Source organism: Netta rufina (genome assembly GCF_964035555.1).
Source record: "Netta rufina genome assembly, chromosome: 30".
Lineage (NCBI taxonomy): Eukaryota > Metazoa > Chordata > Aves > Anseriformes > Anatidae > Netta > Netta rufina.
This window is the reverse complement of record NC_140154.1, coordinates 1,208,415-1,232,198: the sequence shown is the minus strand read 5'-3', so window position 1 is coordinate 1,232,198 and position 23,784 is coordinate 1,208,415. Positions and strand designations below refer to the sequence as shown.

General features: G+C 61.9%; 1 protein-coding gene across 3 annotated transcripts; it reads right to left on the bottom strand.

The window, feature by feature from the left end:
• Positions 1-744: 744 nt before the first annotated feature.
• Positions 745-14,674, bottom strand: RAPGEF3 (Rap guanine nucleotide exchange factor 3). Of its 3 annotated transcripts, none has more exons than XM_084303694.1 (27): positions 14,308-14,674; positions 9,133-9,186; positions 8,722-8,828; positions 8,465-8,586; positions 8,162-8,336; positions 7,834-7,918; positions 7,605-7,665; positions 7,328-7,404; positions 7,048-7,194; positions 6,748-6,857; positions 6,485-6,573; positions 5,929-6,007; positions 5,534-5,684; positions 5,376-5,452; positions 5,185-5,224; positions 5,000-5,081; positions 4,775-4,921; positions 4,573-4,670; positions 3,492-3,617; positions 3,200-3,381; positions 3,031-3,121; positions 2,655-2,705; positions 2,396-2,483; positions 2,221-2,285; positions 1,916-1,970; positions 1,740-1,811; positions 745-1,162 (listed from the first exon to the last, which is right to left on the bottom strand). In XM_084303694.1, the coding sequence occupies exons 1-27, from the start codon at positions 14,599-14,601 to the stop codon at positions 1,044-1,046; spliced, it is 2,844 nt and encodes a 947-aa protein (XP_084159820.1). In that variant the 5' UTR covers positions 14,602-14,674; the 3' UTR covers positions 745-1,043. The 3 variants fall into 3 exon arrangements, with proteins under 3 accessions (XP_084159820.1, XP_084159819.1, XP_084159821.1); XM_084303693.1 differs by having other exon boundaries at positions 5,000-5,088; positions 5,186-5,224; XM_084303695.1 differs by having other exon boundaries at positions 3,200-3,345; positions 5,000-5,088; positions 5,186-5,224.
• Between the last annotated feature and the right edge of the window lie 9,110 nt (positions 14,675-23,784).

The window sequence follows — 23,784 nt, the reverse complement described above, 5'->3', positions numbered from 1 at the left end:
CACCCCTGCGCCCTCACTGCCAGCAGATCCAGGACAGGACCTCCCCACGCAGGGAGCATCGCCCCCACCCCAAATTAAGGGCATCACCCCCACCAACTGCCCCCTCCAGCCCAGAGGAGGGGATTTCTGAGCAGCAAACCACTCAGCAGCTGCCCGCAACACACCCTGTACCTTGCAACAGCCTTAACCCCGCCGGGATGCATCATCTGGCACAGGTGAGCAGCGTTTGGTGTAATAAGGGCCAGGTTTGGCTTCCTCCTCACCCCTCAGTCATTTCCTCCCCCTCCACCCTGGGCTGGTGACCCCGTTGACTTGTCCTCGCTGACAGCAGTTTTGTTTTCTGGGATGTTTTCACGTCATCCCGCGCTGACTCTGCGCATCGGCTGCCTCTTGTGCCAAGGAGGCTGCTGCCACGCGTGGCTGCTTGTGCCCTGCTTGAGTGCGGAAACTGAGGCACGCAGGCAGCTGTGCTCGGCCCAGGCTCAGCTTCTGGGGCTGTGCAGCATCCCAAAACTGGTCCTGGGGCCGTGACACCTCCCAGGGGACCAGCAGGGTACAGGATCGGGGTGGCCCCCTCTGGGGCGGCACAACCCAGAGCCACGAGGAGCAATGGGCACCCTCCAGCCCAGCACCCCCGGGGCGAGCAGCATCGGTGTGGGGCAGCCGGGGCTCCTTCCCCCCACCCCAGCTCCTGCAAGGGGTGAACCCGGGCTGCTGCGTGGCGAAGAAAGGTGGCTGCAGCCGTGCATACAAAAATACCTCTATTGCTCGCTGCGTGGGGGCTCCCCACCCCGCTGTCCATGGCCTCGCCTGCCCGCAGCCCCCCTCCGTGGGCTCCCGGCTGCTGTGCTCTGCCAGCACCGGGGTTTTGGGGTCCAGGGCACGGCCGAGCAGAGGCTCTTGGCCAGCTCCAGGGTGTCCCCGTGCGCCCTGAGCCGTGGGGAGCAGAGCTGAGGGCTGCCCCCCATCCGGCACACACACACGCGTGTGCGCACGCTGCCGCGTCCCCGCTGCGTCCCTGCTCCGTTCCCCCTTCCTCCCCGTCAGGACTCCAGGTCTCGGGAGAGCCGCAGCAGCTCCTTCTGGCTGTCGATGGCTTTCAGGTGCTGCAGGTAGGCCCAGGTGGAGACGGGGCTCCGCACGCTCAGGGACTGCTCCGAGCCTGCGGTGGAGAGCTGGGCTCAGAGCCGGGCTCCCTCAGCCCCCTCCATCGCCCCCCGCTCGGCTCGTGCACCCCCGGTGGCCGGACTCAGGGGTCCTGCCCCATCACCTCCCGCTTGGTTCGTGGCTCCCCCTCCACCCCTTATTGCCCAGCTCACCGAAATCCCCTCCATTTTTTCCCAGCTATTCTCCCTGATCCCCTCCATCACCTTCAGCTCAGCTCCTTGAACCTCCTCCACCACCTCCAGCGCGGCACACGGGTTCCCCCTCCCTTTCCTCTCACCCAGCACACCAAAATCCCCCCCCATCACCCCCATCCCATCCCATGGACCCCCCCATCACCCCCAGGAGCTGTAGGAGCAGGAGCAGACCTGCTCCACGGGGCGAAGCAATGCCCAGCTGGGGATGGCAGGGAGCAGGAGCTCGCCCTCCACCCCTGCGCGCCCCAAGGCTCCGCCACCCCCAGCCCAATTTTCTCCCCCTGCAGCCAAGCTGCTGCCCTCAGGGTGCCCCCCAGGGAAGGACGGTGGGCGCCCACGTAGCCCCACGGGGCGGGGGTCTCCCAACACCCAACGTACACGTGCTCATCCTGACGGCCTTGGGGTCCTCCGGGCGGTGCGGGGAGCGGCTCCGCAGCGGGGACAGCGGAGCTGGGTGCGGAGGGAGAGCAGGAGCTCAGCTACGGCCCCGGGGGGGGGACCTCAACCCCCTCCCGGGCTCCTTCTCCTCACCCCACACCCTGGGGGGCACTCACCGTGTGCCTGGCCCCGGCAGCGCTGCAGGACACGCACCGTCTTGGCCATCATGTGCTGCGGGCAATGCACAAAGGTCACCTGCTGCCACCCGGCACCGTTTTGCTCCCCGGCTGGGAAAACACAGCCCCCCCCACCCCCCCCGTGGCTTGAGCAATAGCCGCCCCGTGACCCCCACCCCATCAGCAAGGGGGTCCTGGCCCCCCGGAGGAGAGGGGGGGGGTTTGTGGTGCCGTGTGGATGCTCTGGGTCTGCCTCCCCAAGGGGACAGCAAGGAGGGACCCCCCCGGACCCCCCCGGCACTCACCATCTTCTCAAAGTTGATGAGGTTCTCGGCCAGCGTGCGATTGCCCTCGTGGATGAAGGTCATGTCTGCACCAAGGGGGGGGGATTTGGGGATCAGAGCGAGCCCCCAGCTTGGTTTCCTGCTCCCTGGGGAGGGCTGGGTGCCTGCAAAGGGCCCCCAGAGCTGCGACACCCACCTTTGAGGAGGAGGGGGACGAAGGGGATGATGGGGGGGCTCAGCTTGGCGACGGCCAGGCGATAGACCCGGTGGTTCCACGACGGGTCCTGGGGACAGAGCGGGAGCTCAGCGGGGTGGGGGTCTCCAGGGGAGGGGGCTCTGGTGCCCTGGTGCTCGGCACGGCCCCAAATTTGGGAGAAGGGAATGCCCCCCCGGCTCTGCCCCCTGCCCCAACCCCGTGCCCCCTCCCCAGCTCCGCACAAAGTGCCCGCGCTCACCAGCATCCTCTCCAGCGCTGCGTGCAGCTTTCGGATCTTGTGGGGCAGCCTCTGTGCAGAGAAGGGGGGGGTCAGGATGGCCCCATGCATCCCCCCCACTACACCTGAACCCCCTCCCTTAAATCTCCGGGCACCTCCAAGCCCCCCATCCCAATGCCCCTCTCCGGGCTCCAAGCTTGCTCCAGGGTAACTTGGAGCCCGTTCCCACCGCGGTGCGCGGGATTTGGGATCCAACCATGGATGCACGGGCACATCCTGCCCCCCTACACCCCCAAACCTTTTGGGGTCAGCTCGGAGCCCAGCAGCCCGGCCACCCCAATCCCTTTTCTAGCCCAGGGGACCCTGCTCTGTCCCGGGGGGGGGGGGGACCCGTTACCTCCCAGGTCTTGGCGAGGCGGCTGACGGCCGTGTTGCTGACCCCAAACATCACCGCGAAGAAGGAATTGAGGTTCTTCTGCTCCTTGAGGCTGCGGGCAGGGCTGGGCTCAGCTAGGAGACCCCCAGCCGGTCCTGATGGGGACGGGGACGGGGATGGGGACACTCACTGCGCAGCCAGCTTGATGAACTTGCGGAGGAGCTGGGCTCTCCTGCCCACCTCGGGGCAGAGGCAGAGCTCGGTGGCCACCCAGTACTGCAGCTCGTTGAAGCGCCGCATGACGCGCTCCAGGTTGGCCGTGGTCACCTCGTGAAACTGCTGCGGCCCCACGATGTAGTGGATCATCTCCACCTGCGGGGCCGGCGGGGTGCCTGAGGGTGGCCGAGGGGGTGGCCAAAGGGGGGGGTCTCGGGGGAGGTTTCCCCTTCCAGCTCGTCCCGGTCCGGGCGCTTGCCCCGTACCTGGTGGATGCTCTTGAAGAGGTTCCAGTCGTAATCCGTCAGGTGGCTCGCCAGGTCCTTGGAGCTGATGAGGTCCAAGGTCTCGGAGGAGCCGACGTGGGGGCCCAGCTGCTCGGGGTGGGGGGTCTGCACGCCGGGGAAGGGCGAGGGGCTGGGGTTGGAGCCGTGCCCCTTGCCTGTGGCCGGGCTCACCGAGCCTCCTCCATCGCTTCGAGGTAGGCTCGGGACCCCCCTGCGGCACCTCTGGCTTGCCTCGTGCACCCCCTTCATCGCCTCCAGCCTGCCTCACTGCTCCTCTTCCTCTGCTGCCTTGGGTTCCCCCATCGCCCTTCGCTCAGCTCTCTGAACCCTATCCACCACCTCCAGCATGGCTCATGGGCGACCCTATATAGCTCTGCATGGCTCTTGGATGACCCTATATAGCTCAGCATAACCCATGGACGACCCTATATAGCTCAGCACGGTTCATGGATGACCCTATATTGCTCAGCATGGCTTGTGGATGACCCTATATAGCTTGGCATGGCTCATGGATGACCCTATGTAGCTCAGTATGAGTCATGGACAACCCTATATAGCTCAGCATGACTCATGGACGACCCTATATTGCTCAGCATGGCTCTTGGACAACCCTATATAGCTCAGCATGGCTCTTGGATGACCCTATATAGCTCAGCATGGCTCATGGATGACCCTATATAGCTCTGCATGGCTCTTGGATGACCCTATATAGCTCAACACGGTTCACGGATGACCCTATATAGCTCAGCATGGGTCATGGATGACCCTATAGAGCTCAGCGTGGCTCATGGATGACCCTATACTGCTCATGGCTCCCTCTCCATCACCTCTTGCTCATCCCACTCACCCCCCCCCACCTCTATCTTGGCTCCTGGACCCCCCCATCACCCCCAGGACCCCCAGAGGGACCGGGAGCGAGCGGGAGCAGACTCGCTCCATGGGGCCAAGCAATGCCCAGCCCGCTTCCCACCCCCCAGGGCACCCGAACCACGCCGCTGTCCCCCTCCAGCAGCTCCCAGCCCCGTGCTGCCCCCCCCCCAGCACTGCCCCCGGTGCTCACCAAGCCTCCCAGCTCCTCCACGCTCACGGCGAAGAGCCGCTCGTTGAGCCCCAGCGAGGTGAACACCCCCACGGCGTCCAGCTGCAGCCCCACTTTATCTGCGGGAGGCAGGGCGGTGATCCTACAGCTCCCTTCATCACGGGAGAGGGACCCCAGGGTGCCCCCCGGGAGGGTGGGGGGGGGGGGACACACGGATGCTCACCTCCAGCCGAATTCACCTTCACCAGGAGGTGCTCCCGGTCCCGGCCGAGCCGGGGGGCGAGGGAGCGCAGGACGTCCCGCACCGAGGCGTTGATGGGCAGCACCGTGACGAGGCACGAGTGGTCGGGTCTGTAGATCTCGTAGGGCACTGCGGGCGTTCATTCTTCAGCAGGGTGGCCGGAGGAAAGGGGGTGACCCCCCCCCCCCCCCCCGGAGCCCCCCCTACCTTTATCCTGGGCTCGTAAGGCACAGCTGCTGCTCAAAGCCGCCTCGTCCTGGCTCGCCAGCCAGCTCACGGAGCTCCGAGCCTGTGCCCGAGGTGGGAGAGAGCGGGCACGATGCTGTCCCCAAAGCCACCCCTCTCCTTGGGGGGGGTCCCAGCTCCCCCCCAAACTGCCATTCCCCTCTTACCTTGGGCTGGGGAGAAACGCTGCCGTCCCCGTTCTCCAACCTGCACGGAGAGAGGTGTTAAACCCCGCCAGAGCAGGTGAAACGCCACCCCCCCGGGGACCCCCGTGGGGACAAGGACACCGGGGTGGCACCGGGGGTCCGGCTGGGCGCTGCTGCTCTCCACGACCCCCCCCCGGGGGGAAAAAACTCACACTCGGGTCCGCCTGCGTTCCTGCTCCTGCACCATCCCTCCCAAACGGGGATCCCGGCTCGCCAAGTCGGCGAGGTTCTGGGGGAGGCAAAGGGGGGGTCAGCGCCGCGTGGCGGTGGCCGGACCCCTCCCGGGGACGCCCCCCCAGCCCCCCGGTACCTGCAGCAGAGCCGTGGTGCTGCGGTCGCCCTGCAGCAGGCGGCCGTAGAGCAGCACCCACTGGCTCACCAAGCGCAGGATCTTGCGGCGTTTGTGCAGGGAGTAGGTGGCCTTCTCCTGCTCCGAGCCCTCCAGCGGCTCCGCGCGGAAACTGGGACCAGTTAAGGGCACTGGTTTGGACTGGCGTGGGGCAGGGGGAGCGGGCGGGGCAGCGAGGGGACCCCCTCACCCGCCAGGATGGGATGGGAACGGGGATGTGCCTGCGGGGTTTGGGGTTCCCGCAGCCAAGCCCTGGTGTCCCAGTGGGGTGGCAGGGGCCAAGCTGAGCCCGCCGGTCCCCAGCGAGGGGGTGCACGCTGTGGACCCCCCCCCCCAGTCCAGCCACAGAAGGATATTGGTGCAGCAAGGCTCTGCAGAGCTGCGAGGTCGGCATGAAGACGGTGTAGGTGAGCAGGAAATCCCCCAGGAGGGTGTCTGGAAGAGAGCAGGACAGCCCCCACCACCCTTCGTGACACCCCCAGTGGGTCGGCGACCCCCCCGACCCACAGCAAGCGTGCTCCTTGCCGGTCACTTTTTACTCCTAAATGCCCGGGAAAGGGTTGAGCAAATTTTTTTTTAACTTTGAAAAGAAGGGGAAAGCTCCGCGCTCGGGGGAGATTCGACTCCAAGCGGCCTCGGCTGGCGCCAGCTCAGCAGCTCGCATTTTTTGCCCGCTGGGGACATCTCCTGGCTCCCAGCTCCCGGCTCGCCCTCTTCTGCTGCTCTCCGAAGGGAGGCGCAGGGCGTTGGGCGAGGAGGGAGGAGAGGCTCCGGAGCTGCTCCTCTCTCCCAGCCCGGGTGAGGGATTTTGTGGTGCGAAAAGTGGCTTTTTTGGTTCAACTCCTGGAGTGGTGACAACACGGGAAGCAGGGGACCCCTTGCCGGGACCCCCGTGCCGGGTCCCCCACCTACCCACGGGGTCGTAGAGCGTGGCGTCGAGCCTCATGAACTCCAGCAGATGCTCGAGGATCTTCTCCGGCGTCCCGGCCATCACCAGGTACCTGGGGGCAGAGGATGGGGCGCATCAGGGAAGGGACGGCGAGCACGGCGTGCCCTCCCCATCCTGCCCCTGGAATGGGGCTGAGGAGCCCGGCCACGGCCGGGGAGGTGGCCGAGGGGCAGGAGATGTGGGGTGGCAGCCCCGGGAAGGAGGGACGGGGACGGGAGGCTGTCACCTGCTGCTCCGCGCCGCGGCCGGCTGGCTGCTGCCTCCCTGCGGGTTTTTCTGCAGCACCAGCACCACCTTCCCGTGCTCCTTCAGGCGCATGGTGTTGGCCTCCACGTCCTAGAGGGGGAAGGTGGCCGTGGAAAAGCACCAAATTTTGGGGAGCGCCCCAAAAATCACGTCGGCACGCGGAGAACTGCCCTACCCTACAAACCCCATGGCTCTGCGCATCCCACAGCGCCGGGAGGGTGCCCAGGATGGGGTGCTGGTGCCGTGCCCAGCACGGGAACCCCCCAATCCCCCTGCCCACCTTGAGGATGTGGTTGAAGTCCTGCTTGTCCACCCGCAAGAAGTGGCAGTTGTCCTCCCGCAGGATGATGCTGGCCGCCCGGGGTGCATCATTCACCAGTGCCAGCTGCCCAAAATCATCCCCTTCGTGCAGGGTGGCCACCAAACCCTGCAGGGGGACAGGGATGGGGTGAAAACCCCGGTCCCCTGCTCCGGGTGGGGGATGCAGGGTGTCTGGAGAGCCCCACGCCTCGGCACCCGGTGGTATCGGGGACAAGGTGGCCGCGCAGGGACGCACCCACCTTGCCGTGGGTGACCACGTTCACCGAGCCCTTCCAGACGATGTACCACGAGGTGCCTTTGTCTCCTTGGCTGAACACTGCGGGGAAAAAAACGATGGGTTTTCTCTGGGGAGACCCCCGGCGTCCCTCATCACCCCCATCCCACCCGTCCCCACCGTCCCCGGTCCAAGAAAATCCAGCTGGAGCCTCCGCACCGAGGGCAACGTCCACCCCGCCTGGGGACCCTGTCCTCGGGGACATCCTGTCCTTGGGGACATCTGAGCTACTCGGTACTCACGCACGGTGCCAGCTCGCTGGTGTGACTCGAACATCAGCACGGCCGCCAGCTCCCGCTTCACCTGCGGCAAGAGGCGCCCACCCTTAGGGCCAAGCGAGGAGGGGACACGCTCGGGATGGGGTGGCGGGGTGGCAGGGGGCCCCAGGCACGGCTGGAGAGGGCCAGGAGAGGAGGAGGAGGGTGCAGGAGGATTTGGGAGGGGGTGGAGGAAGGTGTGGGGGGCACCCACCGAGTTGGAGAGGTGAGCCACGGCTTTAATGTGGAGCAGCTCCTCAAATATCAGCTCCAGCTCGTCCTCCGTGCGCTGGGCCGGCCTGGCAGGAGAAAGGTGGGTGAGCGGCCACCGTGAGCACCCCAGGGCCCTGTACCCCTCCCTGCCACCTCCTCGGGTGCCACTTTGCTCCGGGCACAAGCCGGTGGCACCCCCTCAAGTCCTCGACCTGGCAGCTGGGGAAGGGACGCTCGGCGCACCCCAACCTTTGGCATCTCCAGAGCTGCGTGGAGCAGGGTCCCAACGAGCCCCCCCCCCGACCCCCTGGGAGCCCCCAGGCACTCACGGCTTGCGCAGGGCCATGGTGAGCAGCGCGTCGGGACCCAGCTGGGCCAGGAAAGCCACGGCCTCCAGCAGCTCCTCCGCGTCCCGCAGCCCCGCGCCGGGCTCGGGGCTCAGCTCCAGCTCGGCGAAGCGATAAAACTGCGTGTCCTTGTCCTGGAAATGCCACTCCTGCTTGACTGTGGGGTGGAAACGCACATCAGCTTGGGCGTGCGTGGCACCGCAAGCACCCAAGGGAGACCACGGGAGCCGGGCGACCCGGTGCACCCAGCACCCAAAGGCCCAGAGGACCCCCGGTGGTGCTCACCGTGCGTCAGGACCCCTCCGTCCACCAGCACTTGGCCCACCCCGACAGCCTGGCTCCGCGTCTGGACGCCCAGCCCCGCGTTCAGCAGCCAGTCCACCAGCTCCTTCCCCGAGCAGCACTGCCTGCAAGGGGGAGAAGCGTTGAGAAATGCCCCCAAAAGGGGGTTGCAGCGCCCAGGAGCACGGCCAAGCCCTCCTCGGAGGGTCCTTGGCAGCCCGCGGTGGCCCCACGCGCGGCGCGGATGCTCGCCGTCCCACCTGTGGTGCCGCAGGTGATGCTTGTGGTCCCGGATGAGACCTGGGCAGGTGCTGGTGAGGTGGGTGAAGAGGAGCTTCCCGGCTCGCCAGATCCTCTCCGAGGATGCCTGGGGGGGAGAAATGAGGTTATATGGTTTGTGGTGCGGCCAGGAGGGCACGGGCAGTGACGGACACCTCCACGCCAGCAGGCTTCCTGCTCAACGTCCCCAATTTGGTGCCAGGGCGCCATGCCTTGACCCCATCCCAGCACCCCAGGACCTCCATCCCCAGCCCCAGGAACCCAGGAGCCCAAGGGATTGCCCATCCCACCACGGCCCCCTACCCACCGCAGCCTTGGAGATGTTTCTGCCCCCCTCGCCCCTTCCCCAAGCACCAAACTCGTGCCCTTGGGGGCATCCCCTGTGCACCCACCTGGGTAAGGCTGTGTCCATACTCCAGCGAGGATTCAGTGTCCAAAAGCGGGGTCTGGAAAACCAAAAAAAAAAAAGGGGGTTGGTGGCTGGGGAGCCTTGCACACCGGGGGACCTGACCCTACGAAACGCCCCCCCGGCGGTGATGTTTAACTCCAGGACAGAAAGTGCATTCAAACAAGCGAGCCGGGAGATAAAAGAAGGAAGTTAAAATTAAAACCCTCACAAACAAGGATCAAAGGAGCCTTACTGGAGCCACGGAGCAAACGTCACTTGGGGAGGACATCAGAAAGACCCACGGGAAGCCGGAGCGGCCCCGAGGCAGGGAGAGGGAAGGCCCCAAGTTTTTTCCTCCAGCTTTGAAGCCGGCTCCAAACGAGGAGGGGGAAAAAAGATCACAAACTCCAGAGGAAAGAGCTGGAGGAGCAGACCCGCTGCCAGCAGGACGAGGATGGCAGAGAGCGATGATGATGAGTTTTGGCCATGTCCTTGAGCCCGCCCAAACCCCTTTCTGCAGGTAACACATCAGGGACTGGTCCCGGATCGAGGCACAGCCAGAAAAGCTCACGCAATAAATCCTGGAAACTAAACAGGAACAGCACCGGGACGTGGTGGTCCCGCAACTGCAGGAGCTCAGCGGCCAGATGGAGGGCTGCAGGTGGCAAAATTGAAGTTTTTTGCTTTGTTTTGTTTTTCCCCAAAGGATTTTAGGGGGGATCCTGGAAGCTCCCGAGCACCAGGCTCGTGCCGACACGGTGAGGTCGCATTCAGCAATAACCTTCAGGTGCACGAGGGGATGGAGCCTCCTGGGGATGAGTTTTTGCGTTCCCAGCAGGGAAGCAGAAATTCAGCCCAGACATAGGTGAGGATGGGGTATCGGAAGGAAACAAGCCCAAATTCCCCTTTTTCGTGGTCAGAGGCTCCGGGCTGATCGTTACTCCTTGAGTGCAGCGGGAGCCCAGGCCCCCGTAGCTGTAAAAAATGCAAATAGTGGGATGGGTGTTGGCAGGAAGGGAAGAAAATAGGAACCCTTGGTGTGCCACGGCACCAGGCCACAGCACACCCTTCTCCCTCGGCCCTTCAGCGCTCCCTTAGCCTCAAAGAGAAACGAAATAAAGGCCGTGAAATGCCCCAAAAAGCCTCGTCCTGGAGGACCTCTGAAGCCAACGAGGGTCTCTTGCAAGTCGAAGGAGCAGGCGTGAATGAAATGGGGTGGGCAGGGGGGCACAAACCGGGGGTACTCCCTGCTGCAGGGCACAGGGGGTGCCGAATTTGCTGCAGAAAGGGGCTGGGTGGGTTAAAGGGAGGCCAAAAATATCTGTCCCGTGCAAAGGCACCGCTTCCAGCTCAGGAGGGCTGAGCTGTGAGTCGCTGGGAGGGGGCAGAAGATAAATCCTCTCCCCAGTGCTTGTGAAGCTGAGCCCCAAAGTCATCCCCGGGAGCTCCTCCCTGCTCTTTGCAGCTCTCGAACCTCTGCGCTGAGCCTCTCCCTCCTTCTCCAAACCCTTGCTTGGTACAAATGCATCTTTTAGGGACGGAAACCCCGGTCACCCGCTGAGTTCTTGCTTTGTTTAACTGACACCGGCTTGACACGCGATGGGCTGACCCAGTGCTGCTTTCTAAACCAGCTCCTCTAACGTCTCCGCCGTTCACCAAGGCCAGTCCCGAAATAGCATCGCCCTGCTGGGCTCGGGGACTCCTTCCTGGAGCAATCCATCACGGCACCGTCGGGAACTGCTGGGAGCTGCCTCCGCTAGCAGGGTGCGTGCGGCGATCCAAAGCCACAGACCCTGCCAGGCATCACGAAAGCGTGGCGTTGCCAAAAAAAAAAAAAAAAAAAAAATCCACTCCGGGCACCCAACGGGGCTGCTGGATGAGATGGAAACACCTCCAGCTGCTCGCACCGTCCTCGTCCGCTCCGAAAACCGCGCTGCGCCAACAGCTCCGGTTAAACCTCGAGGGATGTTTCACCTCCCACATGGCCACGGCCCTGAACAAACAACCTGTCCTCTCCGAGACATGTGCTGAATCCGTCCCCAGCGCATCCCAGCCCAGTCAGACCTGTTTTCCACGGAGGCAGCCGCTGCCCTTGGAGCAATAACCCCAAAACGCAGCAGGGAGCATCCACCTCGGGTGCTGAGGGGGCTGGTCCCCAGGGGGAGGCTTTGTGGGATCCCCCCCGGGTTGCTTCTGGTTGCTTTGAGAAGGGTCCTGAAGCACTCGGGGCTGGTGGGTGCTCAGAATGTAATTTTGGCGATTTGGCGTCTTCTGGGCCAGATCCTCCTCAAATCCGCTGGCTCCGGGCTGGTGGCGGTGGTGTGGGCAACCCCAGCAAGAGGGACGGCCCCGATGGAAACCCCAGTGAAGGAATTCAAGGGTGATGAGCTGCAGAATCCTCCTCTGCGAGGGAATTTGAGGGGAAAAAAACACCCAGCAGGGAGCTGAGGGGAAACCAAACGGCCCCGGCACCTCTGGGTGCAGGCAGGTGATGGAGGTGGGCGCACGGCCGGGTGCTCTGCCTGCCTCAGCCCTTCCCAAACCCTCAGGGCTTCTTCCTCCTCCTCTTCTTCCTCTGGAGCTCGAGCCCTCAGGCAGCAGCTTGCAAGAGGCTCAGGAGTAATTTGGGAGTCGGGGGACAGATGGAAACCAAGTGGCAGGTCCCCGGGGACGCTCCCAGCCTGGCCGCTGTCACCAAAGCCGGGGCGCCGCCGCTTACTCACTCTGCAAACTTTCCCGAGTCCCGTGACGCCCCGCGGAGCAGGAAACGCTCCGGCAATCGGAGAGCAAATGTTTGCAAACAGGAGCCCGGGCTGAGAAACGTGGAGCTGCCTCCCGAGGGACCCGCAGGGCGATGCCACCCGCGCCGGCCCCGCACGGGACGGGCTTCGTGACGTGGGTCTGTCCTTGGGGCCGAGAGCCAGGACGTGCCACGGTCCTCCTCGAAGCAAGGACGGCGAAGGAGACCGAGAAAAACCCAAGGACGGCTGCGCGGGGAGGTTTCTCCCTGCTCGTTGCAAAACCAGCTCCGGAAAACGCGGGCAAAATCCCCCCAAAACGCCTTCCCAAGCGCGCCCGCTCCCCGCGCACGGGAGCTGGGTGAGTTCCCAGGGCTGGCCCCACAGGATGTCCCCCCCCCAGGTCGTCGCAGCATCGCGGCCGCCGTCTCCAAAGGGCTTCCGAAGGAGTTGCCTGTTTCCATCTTCCTGCTTACGGGACACGGGGGCGCTGAGATCCTGCCGGTCTCCAGAAATCCGGCAGCCGCGGGCGAGCGGCCAAGGCCGGCAGCGACCGTTCCGCGCTCGCGCTCCGCTTTGTTTGGGATCCCGAGGAAAAACAACAGGAGCTATTTCAGGCTTTACGGCTCCGGAGAAAGTCCTCGCCCATCCGCAGGCTCCAAAGGCACGGCAGCCAGCCAAGGGGTTGGCTTCCCTCCATCCCCCCCCCCGGGACCCTCGCCGGGGAGGGGTCTCCAAGGGGACCTCTCCAGGGACGCGGTGACGACGGCGCTTGTGCTGCGGGATGGGTGCAGCTGTTTGGGGATGCTGGAGGCTCGTGGCAAAGAGCAGAGCTGGAGGAGAGCTGGTGGCTGTGGGGACAGGCAAGAGGGTCCCCAAGAGGGACGGGACAGAGCCACACATGACGAGGAGCTTCCAGGAGCTTGCGGCCGTGGGGACAAGGGACACTGCGTCACCTAGGCACAGCCAGACGGCTCCCAACCACCCGCCTCTCCCCACCCGAGCAGCCTCAGCCCTGCAAGAACAGGGGAAAACACCCCCTCTGTCCCCCTCCCCAAAAGAATCCCCTCAAATGCCCATCAGGGGGGAGCCACGCAGGAGGGGATGCTCCTGCCATGCTGCACGTGCCACCGCGCTGTCAGATTTTGCCAGATTTTTGGTAGCCCAGCACTTGAAAACAGCGGCGCCGCGACCTGCTGCTGTCCTGAGCCCTCTGCTCTTTAAATAAAAACACCCCAAAGGGAGTCAGTCCCTGCACGTTCTGGGGAGAAAAACATCAGAACGAAGGGGAGGGGGGAAAAAAAAGAGAGAGAAAAGGGAATTCTGCTTGTGAAAGAGCTTGCAGATGGCACAAAAGCACGCAAAGCGATTTCTCCTTATTCCTTAAGAATGTTTGTGCCGGCTCAGGCAGCGTGGGAAGGGGAAGGCGGGCGGCCACGGGGCTCGGCTGGGACATCGGGTGCCTGCGGCCACCTCCAGCACCCAGGGGACAGCGGGGGGCCGGCAGAGGGGACCCCAGGGGCTGGCAAAGGGGGCCAGCAGCGGGCTGGGGGGTTGGAGGCCGTGGCGCCGGGCACCGTCCCGCTGCCAAGCGACCGGTTCCGCCTGGAGAAATGGGCTGAGCCGCCAGCGGGGAGGGAACGTGTTGAACCCTGCGTGCCACGGGCACGGGGAAGGTGTTTCCTGCTCGCTGGCTGCAGGTCGGGGTGCTCTGCCCAGGTGCCGAGCGCTGGAGCACGACGGCCCCGGGCTCGTTTCGTGCCCCCGCTGCCAGCTGCGCCCCGGAGAAGGGGCCGGGGCTGGCGGCCACCCAAGGGTGCTCGCCGCACGCCTGGCCCCGCAGGCTGCAAACCGGAGCGGGGTGCAGGTCACGGCTCGCTGCCAGCCCACCTGGGGGGGCTGCCCTATAAAGAGGGGCTGGGGGCTGCGATAAGGGTGGGGGTCCCGCTCAGCTCCACCTCGTAGCCCCCAGCCCTCCGGGCGCAGGGAGGGATGCTGAGGGGTGCTGGGGGCTCCTGCAGGTGGGGTCGGTGACTGTTGTCCCTGCTGTCCCCATGTCCCTACTGTCCCCATATCTGTATCCACGTCCCTGCTGTCCCCATGCCCTCGCTGTCCCCACGTCCCCACTATCCCCATGTCCCCACGTCTGTCCTCATGCCCCCACTGTCCCCATGTCTGTCTTCATGTCCCCCTGTCCCCATGTCCCTGCTGTCCCCACATCCCTGCTACCCCCATGTCCCCATGTCTGTCCCCAGGTTCCTGCTACCCCCATGTCCCTGCTGTCCCCATGCCTCTGCTATCCCCATGTCTGTCCCCATGTCCCCATGTCCATCCCCACGCCCCTGCTGTCCCCACGCCCCTGCTGTCCCCGTGTCCCCGTGTCCGTCCCCATTCCCCTGCTGTCCCCACGTCTGTCCCCGCGTCCCCGCGTCCCCACTCACCCAGCGGATTCCCTGGATGCGGGGCAAGCTTCCCCCTTCTCCCTCCAGCCGGATCTCGTAGCTGGAGCTCCGGAACAAGTGCATCTTCCTCAGCAGCACCGGCAGCTTCTTCCCGTCCCCCCCGAGCCCACCGGAGGGCGGTGGGGGACCTCCGGGCCCCCTCTCCAGCCCGCTTCTCCCCGCTTCCAACCGGCACCGGGGCCCCAGCGCCGCCGCCCCCCGCCGCGCCGCCGCCTCCCCGTTTGCGCCCCCGGTGCCGGTGCCGGTGCCGGTCCCGGCCCCGCGCACCTTCATGCGGGGGCGGCGCGGCGGGGCCGGTGCCGGTGCCGGTGCCGGTGCCGGTGCCGGTGCCGGGCGCGCCCCGCCCCGGAGCGGGGCCGGGAGAAGGAGAGCGGAGCCCCGGGGGGGGCCGTCCCCAGCGCCCCGTCCCGCCCCGTCCCGCCCAATCCGTCCCGCTCCTCCCTCCTCCGGTATCGTTTTTTTTTTTTGGGGGGTCCCCCCTCCCAAAAAAAAAAATCACCCTGCTGCTCCTTCACCCTGCTCCTCCCTTCCCCGGCATCGATTTTTTGGGGGTCCCCTCCTTCCCCCCCAAATCACCCTGCTGCTCCTTCCCCCAGCATCCTTTTTGGGTATCACCCCCCCAACCACCCCTCTCCCCCTGGCATCGTTTTTGGGGATCCCCCCCCATTCCTCCCCACTCCTCCCTTCCCCTTTCAACCTTTTTGGGGACCCCTCAACCTTCCCACCTCCCATCCCCATCCCTGGGGACCGCGGTGGCCCCCAGGAGCCCCCTGCCCTTCCTGGGGTGCTCTGCCCCTCCTGCCCCCCCCCGGACACCCCCAGGGATGGGGTGCAGGGGTGTGGGAGCGGCTTGTGCCGGGAGGTGGCCCCCCAGCATCCGAAGCTGAGGACTCGGGAGCAGACCTGGAGCAGGGCCAAGGGGTCCTGGGAGTGCCTGGGCTGGGGCTTTTGGCTAAAAGGAAAGGATTTTCTGCCAGCGTGAACTTTCACTTTTGAAATAAACCCTGCTTTAACGTTTAAATATATATTTTTTCAGGATCTATATTTAAATAGCCCCGCACCCCGGCCAGCAAAGCAATGAGAAACACCAGCTGAACACCAGCGCGTTGGAGGCGCGCCCTTGGCACGCTCCTGCTTGCCGTAGCCACCCCGGGGATTTCGGGGTCCCGCTGGGCTCCCCAGGGCTGTCACTTCTCCAGGTCACCCCACATGGGCCTGGGGAGGTGGAAACAGCCTTGGGGAACCCCCCCGAGCAGGAGCAGCCCTATAGGATGGGGACTGCAATCCTTCCTATCCTTCCTCCCACCGCCCTCTTCGCCTCCAGGGCCCCGTGAGCGCATGGGGGCAGAGAAGGCATTTTCCTGCAGGGCAGGGGACCCGGAGGCTTCTGCTGCAAGAGGGACCCATACCCAAAACCCACACAAAATCACGGCGTTGGGGAGCCTCGTGCTGGGATCTGTCACCGTGTACCCTGTGCCTGCTGCCTCCTGTAATTATTTGCTCTGGGAGCTCCAAGCGAAAGCAGCGGGGCTGCTGCCTACCAGCAAATCCCCACCACCAGGACTCCCAGGGCGTTTTTTGCTGGTGTGGCCACTGGTCTGAGTGGGATCTGGCTGGGCGGGGAGGGACGGAGCCACCCCGGAGCTGGATGAGGCTGGGAGCAGCCTGGAAAAGCCGTCAGCATTTCGGATGCTCGGTGGCGGCGGAGCCGTTCCCCACGCCCGGCCGAGTTTCCCAGCTGAGGCCCCACGGACAAAGCAGACGTGGGTGGGTTGGGCGGAGCGAGCAGGACCTGGGGGCTTGGGATGCCGTAGAAATGGGTGTAAAAGTCCCTGTTTGCTGCTTCTGCTGCCAAACACTCATTTTCTGCACCTCTGCCTTGAAGCCTGGCACGGCACCGTGCACGCAGACCGTGCCCAGGGGGTGCAGCTCCTCCTCACCCCCCCACCGTGGGCTGCTCCCCGGGTGTTTTCTGCATTATTTGTTATTTTCTGCGTTATTTTTCTGCGTTATTTCCCTTTCCCAGGGAACCACCAGTGCCAGAACCATTCCCCAGCCTGGCCTGAGCCCCGCAGACCATAACGGTGTGGTGCTGGCACGGGGTCAGCCCAGCAGGAGATCCTGGTGCGTGGGGACCTCTTGCTCCATCCATACGTGCCCATCTCCCCCTTTTTGTGCCCATCTCCCCCCCTTTGTGCCCTTCTCCCCACCTCTGTGAGCATCTCTCCTGTCCATGCTCACACCTCCCCGTCCACACGTGCACCCCCTGCCTGCCTGGGCAGCACGGGAGGGCTCCAAAGATGCCAATTTTTGGACACCCATCTGTTGGAGACCCAGGAGGCGACACACAAAAACATGGCCCTAAACGAGCCCAGCCTCCCAGCCCGGAGCTTTGCAGCCCCAGCTGGTTATAAAAGACCCCAACCTGGTGACAACCTCCTAAAAGGGCTGGAGGAAGGACAATTTGGCACTGGCAAACACAGCTCGGTGTTCGAGCTCACCTCTCTTTCCCTCCGTCGCTTTCCAACGACCAGCAAAGCCCAGGCACGGGGAGATGGGAGAGACCGGGGGGCAGCAGCGGGGCTGCTCCTGCTCTCCGAGAGCTGGTGCTGAGGTGGGAACGCTCCTGCTAAAGGAGCAGGGCTGCTCCCGCAGGGCAGTGGGCCAGGATCCGGCCCCACCGCGGCGCACAGGGAGGATGCTGGCTCGGCCGCGGCAGGGAGGAACCTTTGGAAAGTTCCCCGGCCTGACGGAAAGCGCCCTTGGCTGCCTCCAGCTTCGCACGCCGAGGATCCGCTCACCTTTGCCAGGCCCCTGGGTCCCTGCTGAGGTGCTCCGGAGGTCCCTGCACCGCGTGGCCCCGTGCAGATGAGGGAGAATTAAGCAGGGGTGGGGAAGGAGGAAGAGGAGTGAGGAAGGTTCTGTGCGGCCCCCCAAAAGCCACGGGTCCTCCCCCTCTTCCCATATCTCACGGATGCTCCCACCGGTGTTCTCACCTCCCCGCCCCAGCCATGACGGGTGCTCTGCCAGCATCCCCAAAACACTTTCCCTGCCCTTCTCCTCGCTTCCTCCCACCCCAAATTCCTGGGAACGGCTCCCAGCAGTGGCGGGGTCTGGAAACCTCTCCGAGGTCGTGGCTGCTCCAGCGGCGCGCGCAGGGAAGGCGCAGAGCAGCGTGGCTCTGTGCGCTCTCCTGGTGGCTCAGCATCCCCAGGGATGAGGCTGGACGTTGCTCCAGGACAGCTGAGGACCCCTTCCAGCCCAGCATCCCACCTTTACTGGACCAGTAAGAGCTGCTGGAGGATGAGCATGAGACCATCAGGCGGCGATGCCAACCCTGCTGTGTCCTCGCAGGTCCCGGTGACGCACAGCACGGGGATACGGCAGGGCTCTGGGGCACGCCACTGCTCCGGTGGCCAGCACAGAAACCCAGCCCTCTGCCCTCAGCAGCCCCACGTGCATCCAGCCTTCACTTTTCCCAGTGCAAGCTGAGCACAGGAATGCAGGAATCTTGCAACCGTGCGGCCGCCAGCAAGCGGGGTCACCGCTGCGGCCACGGGGACACGTTCCCAAAGGCTGCACCAGCTGCCCGAGTCTGGTTAGCTCCTAGCAGCGAGCTCCTGCCTTGCCATAAAATGCAAACAGCTCTGCTTTATCTAACTCTTTATCGCCGTGTTTAACTTGCTCATTTTATCTGCGCTTGAATAATAATTAATCTCCCGGAGCAGGCAGGCCTGGCCCCGTGGAAATGTGCCTTTCGTGCGGAGCGTGGTAGGCTTTCAGGGACCTGCGGAGCTGGGTGGCTTTGCAGAGGGAAGTTTTCTGGCTGCCGAGCCGCCTCCCAGATCGTTCCCAGTTGAAACTGGTGGTGCTGGTGTTTGTGTGAGTGTCTGTTTTACCCCTCAGGTCTCCTCGGAGCTCAGAACTTCAGCGGCAGCGATCCGCATCCGCAGGCAAAGTCCCGGAGGTTTTGCGCTGTGTGTTTCAGGACTTGAGAAATTGTTTGAAATCTCATGTGTTTTGGCTAAAAAAAGATAAAATTCTCATTTTTATGAGTGGTTCAGTACACAATTGATGCATTGTGGCTTTGTTGCCCTCATCCCCCAGCGTGGGCACTTCGGCCCCGTGGGCAGCCCCGTGCGGTGCGGGTGCCGAGGGCTCGCCGTCTCCTGTTGTTTCCTCGTTCGTTAGCACAAATCAGTAATTGCTGGCTGCTCTGGCAGGGCTGTTGCCCTGAGCTCCAGGCTTTAAATAGCTGAGGGGGCAGCAGAAATAGCCTGTCCTGGGGTGATGCAGAGGACTGGAAGGATGGGGGAGAAATTGAGGGTGCTGTCACCTCCACGTGCCACCCCCCATGAACGCTGCCAGGCCAATTTTGGGGTGTTTCTGCAGGATCCACTGCTTCTGCAGGATCCACGAGGCCCATTTCAATCCCCTCTATCTCCAGGCTCCTTTTGGGCTCTCCTGTAAATCAAGCTGGGGATAAACCAGCATTCCAGGAAGGCGGCGGGCTGGCCCTGGCTTTCTGTGGGAAAAGCAGCAAAGGCGCGGTGTCAGCGCTGAATAAAGCTCGGCGACATGGCAGGCTAATGCTCTTTATAGCTCCGGGGCTGGCCTTTCCCACAGAGGACGTGGTGCCCAGGCTGGCTGGCAGCTCCCGGGGGCCGCATCCTGCCCGTGGCAGGAGCAGCACCAGCAGGGGGTGGTTTGGGTGTCCCCCGGAGCAAGGCGACCGCGGCGCACGGGCAAGCGCGCAAGAGCAAGGGCACGGTGCAGCCTGGGTGGGTATATAAGACGTGAGGATGAGGGTTTTGTTTCTTCTGGGTGGAAAAAGATAGGTTTGGGTTCGGTTTGCAGAGCCTGGTCCCCTCGGTGTGCAAGAAGGCAATGATGGGACGAGCAGAGCGCAGCTTCGTGCTGGCTGCGGAGCAGGAGCTAAATCTGCACCGGTCGGGGACAAGCTCTGGACCCAGATCTGCTTATTAAATGACGGCGATGCTACACCCAGGATGATTTAATTGCGATGTGCTAACGAACCTGGGGCACAGCTGCTTATCTCACACTCTGGGAGCTGAAGGTGTCTTGCACGTGTGCGTGGAGCAGACAAACCTCTCCTCTGCCCCACTCGCGTGCCACAGAGGGCTCAGGATCCGTCCCACCCCAAAAACACGAGCGCAGATTTCTGGAGGATGCAGGGATGCGCAGGGCAGCAGGCTGCTGGAAGCTTTTCCCCCTCCTCTGCCTATTAGGTAGAGGAAAAGCTCGATAAATGCTTGCATTTCGCCACGTTCTCTATTTTGGAACAGTTTCCTGAAAACCAGTGGTAGGGCCTCGTGTGTTTGCACAGAAGAAGCAAAACAAGAAGAGGCTCAACTCTTTTTATTAGTAATGAGGACGCTTGCTGGCAGATGGTTACAAAAGAAATCTTTAATATTTATCATCTCTTTGGCTTACTGGGATGAGATAACAAATTGGTGTTGAAAATATGATTGTGGGGAAAATGGCTCTAAATTACTCTGCTCCAAGCACGTTGTTTTATTCTTTAATGCGGATACTTTATGTATTTCTTTTCCTTAACCTATATATATTTCCTTTTTATTGTCTGAGCCTTTCCTAATTTATATTTTCATTACTTTGACTAATACCACTTCCACAGTGACATTATTATTCCAACGCAGTTTTGCAAGTGTCTCACTGAAACACTTGGCGTTAAATAATCTTCGGATTTAGTCTGCATGATTTGTAATTTAATAAGCAGTTCCGTTTCTGCATTTTACCTCCTAATTGGCACAGAATTAACCACTATTCATGCACTAGCACAAGCTCTCCTGTGCTTTTTTTGGCTGGAAAGAAAGCAGCTGTCCTTTAGGTACCCTATAGGTGCCCTTTTAGCGTAGCCCTTTGCCCGTGGCTGTTTAGCCAGAGCCTTTTTAGCGATTTTGGGGTCATTTGGGTTTGAAGCAGCAGCCTCATTCCCCTGGCATGGCAAAGGGATGGATGCTGCTGCTTTGGGAAGGAAGATCTCCGTCTCCCAGGCACTTGATTCTCCTTTAATTACTGCTCGGGGAGCATGATGTGTCTTGCTCTCACGGCATTTCCATATCCAGTTTGCTTCTCCCAATTCTTCCTGAAACATGATGCCCAGATTTGCGTCTCTGAAGACATGTAAACACTTGGATCTGGATCCAGCAAGGGCTTAGTATTATCACCCAGCAGCAAACGGTGGCTTTTGCCTCCCTTTGCAGGCAAAAAGACCCCGAAATCCTCAGCAAGCAGTGTCACGGATGGTCCAGAACCGGGAGATTTCACTTGGGAAAAGCGAGATTAAATGAAATTTTGGAAAGCAGCTCACACGAGGGCTGCAGCCGCGGGGATGTTTTGGTGCACAGGGCTTTGGGGTTTGCCTTGCAGCATCCTTTAGCACCTCAGAGGAGTCCCCATGGCACGGGGACACCGGGGCACAGAGACCCCAAATCACTGGGATGCTGGGGCAGGGAGGTGCCGAAGGACCACGGCCCTGGGATCCAGCACCAGCGAGTGACCCACAGACTGCCCCGGGCTTTAAGGAGGGGTTTAGGAGAAAAGCAGGGAAAACAATGGTTTTTCCCAACAGGGCTGTTTTAAGGAAACCTTGGTAACCCCTCCCTCTCCCCAGGAAGGGCCGGGACCTCCTCATTTCCTTAACTTTTCCTTCTTCCGTGTTTTCCCCTCGGAGTCTTCAATATTCATGGCATCTAAATCACCTTCCCTTGTTATTCATGTATCCGAAATGCTTCTCTAAAGGATTAAAAAACAAACAAAAAAAAAGCCTCAAGGACAAATTCTCAAGAGATGAGCAGGATAAAATACCAGCTCGCTGCAAACAAACAAGGCCGCCCGCATCTTGGCGGATTTTCTGCCTTTTGCTCCCAGATTTAGCCCCCATCCAGCTTTCTCCCCGCTCTGGCACACGGGGCAGAGGGAGGAGGAGGAAGGTGATCCCTGGGCTCGTATCACTGCTGGTTCCCAGCTGTTGCGGTGACTTCAGCCTTGCCAGGCAGGGGCAATTAACGGGGGAAGTCCTCAGCCCGCCGCAACCTGGCCACCAGCTGCTGGAGAAAAAGTCCAAGGTCCAAATCTCTGCAAGAAGCAGCAGCCAGGAGCAGTGGGGAAAATGAGATCCCATCCAGGGCTGCCCCTTTTTGTGGGTTTTGCTAAGAACTGGGCAACCTCGTTTTGGGGCAAAAGGTGACAAAGGTGACAAGGTTGGGTTAAGAAGTGCACCCAAGCCAAATGTGAGCTGTTAAGCAGGAACACGTGTCGGCATCACAGGAGGCTGCCTGGGATTTTTTTAATATACATTTTTTTAACCCCAGATCACCCAAAATGAGCAGCTCTGCCATAAATTGGGTATCAAACCCCCCGTCTGTCGTCTGCGTGACGGCTCTGGAGGACACAGCTCCCGTCCCGTCCCGTGAGAGCGGAGATTTCCCAAGTGTGGGATGTGAATCATGCCCTGAAACATCACCCAGGGCGGCCCACGGGGAAACGCTGAGCACCGGGCTGGCTGCTCAGACTCGGTCTCGTTGTGTCTGCTCAGTGAATCTTTAATTAGGGCTATGCAAATTCCGGCAGCTTCTAATTGGCTTAATCCCAGGGCCAGTTTGAGGTTGCTGCTGCTTCCAGCGCTTTGCGGGCTGCTTGCTCCTCTGCTTGGCTGAGGACGCTCCAAACCCATCTCACTGACCGAGCTGGAAGGGGTCTTTTCCTCCCTGCTTCTTCTCAGCCCGGTTGATGCCCCCATTTTCTAAGCTGCAACCCCAAAAGGCACGGGAAAGCCACGTCCACCTGCCAGCCATGCGGTCCTCTTGTCTGAAAACAGACAGAATCGTGGATAAGGTGATGCTGGATGGGATCCTTCGCTGGAAACCCCATCTCCTCCAGTGCAGCATCCCGATGGAGCTGGGCACGGCGTGGCACTTGTCCAGGGATTGCATCGGCCTCAATATATTGGGGCAAGGAAGGAGGATCCACGGACAGGTCGGCCCAGGCACCTCCGTGCACGCTCAGCTTCTTCTTTTGGGGTTTGTTGCTCTGGGGGCGGTAGCGGCACTGCCTTTCCACCCGAGGATCAGCACGTTTCCGCGCTGTAATCCCAAAGGGATCAAAAAGCCGACCCAGAACCAGACTCCTTCAGCATCAAGGCGCGCGCCTGTGCCAGCTGCCAGCCCTGCCTCGACGCTTCTGGCAGGGATTCGGGGTGCAATCGCTTCTTGGGCGCAATTCCCCTGAGCTGGCTGAGATCTTTACCTCGGGACGAGGTGACTCATGCCCCGCAGTGCCCGTTCCCCTTCTCGCTGCTGGCCCAGACACGCAGGTCTGCACGGCAGCAGTGATGTCAGCCCCTCCGGGATGCGCATCGCAGGCGGCATCGCCTCGTACCCACCTGGTATAAAGCTACTGCTGAGCACTGATTCTGCTCCCACATCCCTGCCTGGGATCTTTGAGCCGGGGTCCTTGCCAGACCCATCCTCTAAATTCAGATCTAAATCGTGTGCTGGAGGCTGGAGGCAGCCAGGCAAATAGCTGATCTCGCTCCCGTCTTCCTACGGGTCATGCAAAGCTTCCTCGTCTTCATTTTGGATCTGCTCATTTGCAAGTGAGCAAAATGGATTTCTTTGGGAATCGATGCCCACTGCATCCTTGAGGCCACTTTATTTGTATGTACCCCTTCAAAGCACCTTGCAGGGTATTTACCTGTCATCCTGTTGGTTTTTGGAAACAACCCAAGCTCCCCCAAAGCCACCTCCCTTTTAAAGGACACATTGGCCACCTCCGAGGTTGGTCACAGTGATGGACCCGCTCCCCAGAACCAGCCCTTTTATCTATTTTTTGTGTCCCCAGATACTCCTGGGTGACTTTCTGCTGTGGCCTGACCCTCCCTAAACAACCCCTGTGAACCTTGGTCATCCACAAAGGCCAAACTTCCCCGGTTCTGATCGCTGCTGAAAGTTTTCCACCTGTAAAAAATTGTCCTGCAAAACCCTTTCACCTTTGGTACCTGCTGCTCAGCCGGACTCAGTGCAGTCAGGATGACACCTTGGGAGCCCTCTCCGAATTTCTGCCGGGTAATTTGCAGGCTGGACGTGTGCGAACAGCCAGCCTGGGCAGAGAGGACCACAGCGGAACTGATTTTACCTGTTTTGACACAGAACGGCCGCCTGGCATTTGCTGACGCCGCGTATTGCACTTTCAGGTATGTGCATGCAGCACCTGCATTCCTGCAGGAGAAGGTGCCAGAAAAGGTGTTGTTTTTTATATTTTTTTATTTTATTTTTTGCAGGCTTCAGGGCTCCTTGCAGGGTTTAAATACTAAAAAAAAAATAAAGCACTAGCAGCACATCCAACCCCAAGGTCAAGCAGGTCTCTGCAGCCATCAATCCCAAGGGCACACAGCATTTTATTAATGTTCTCCAA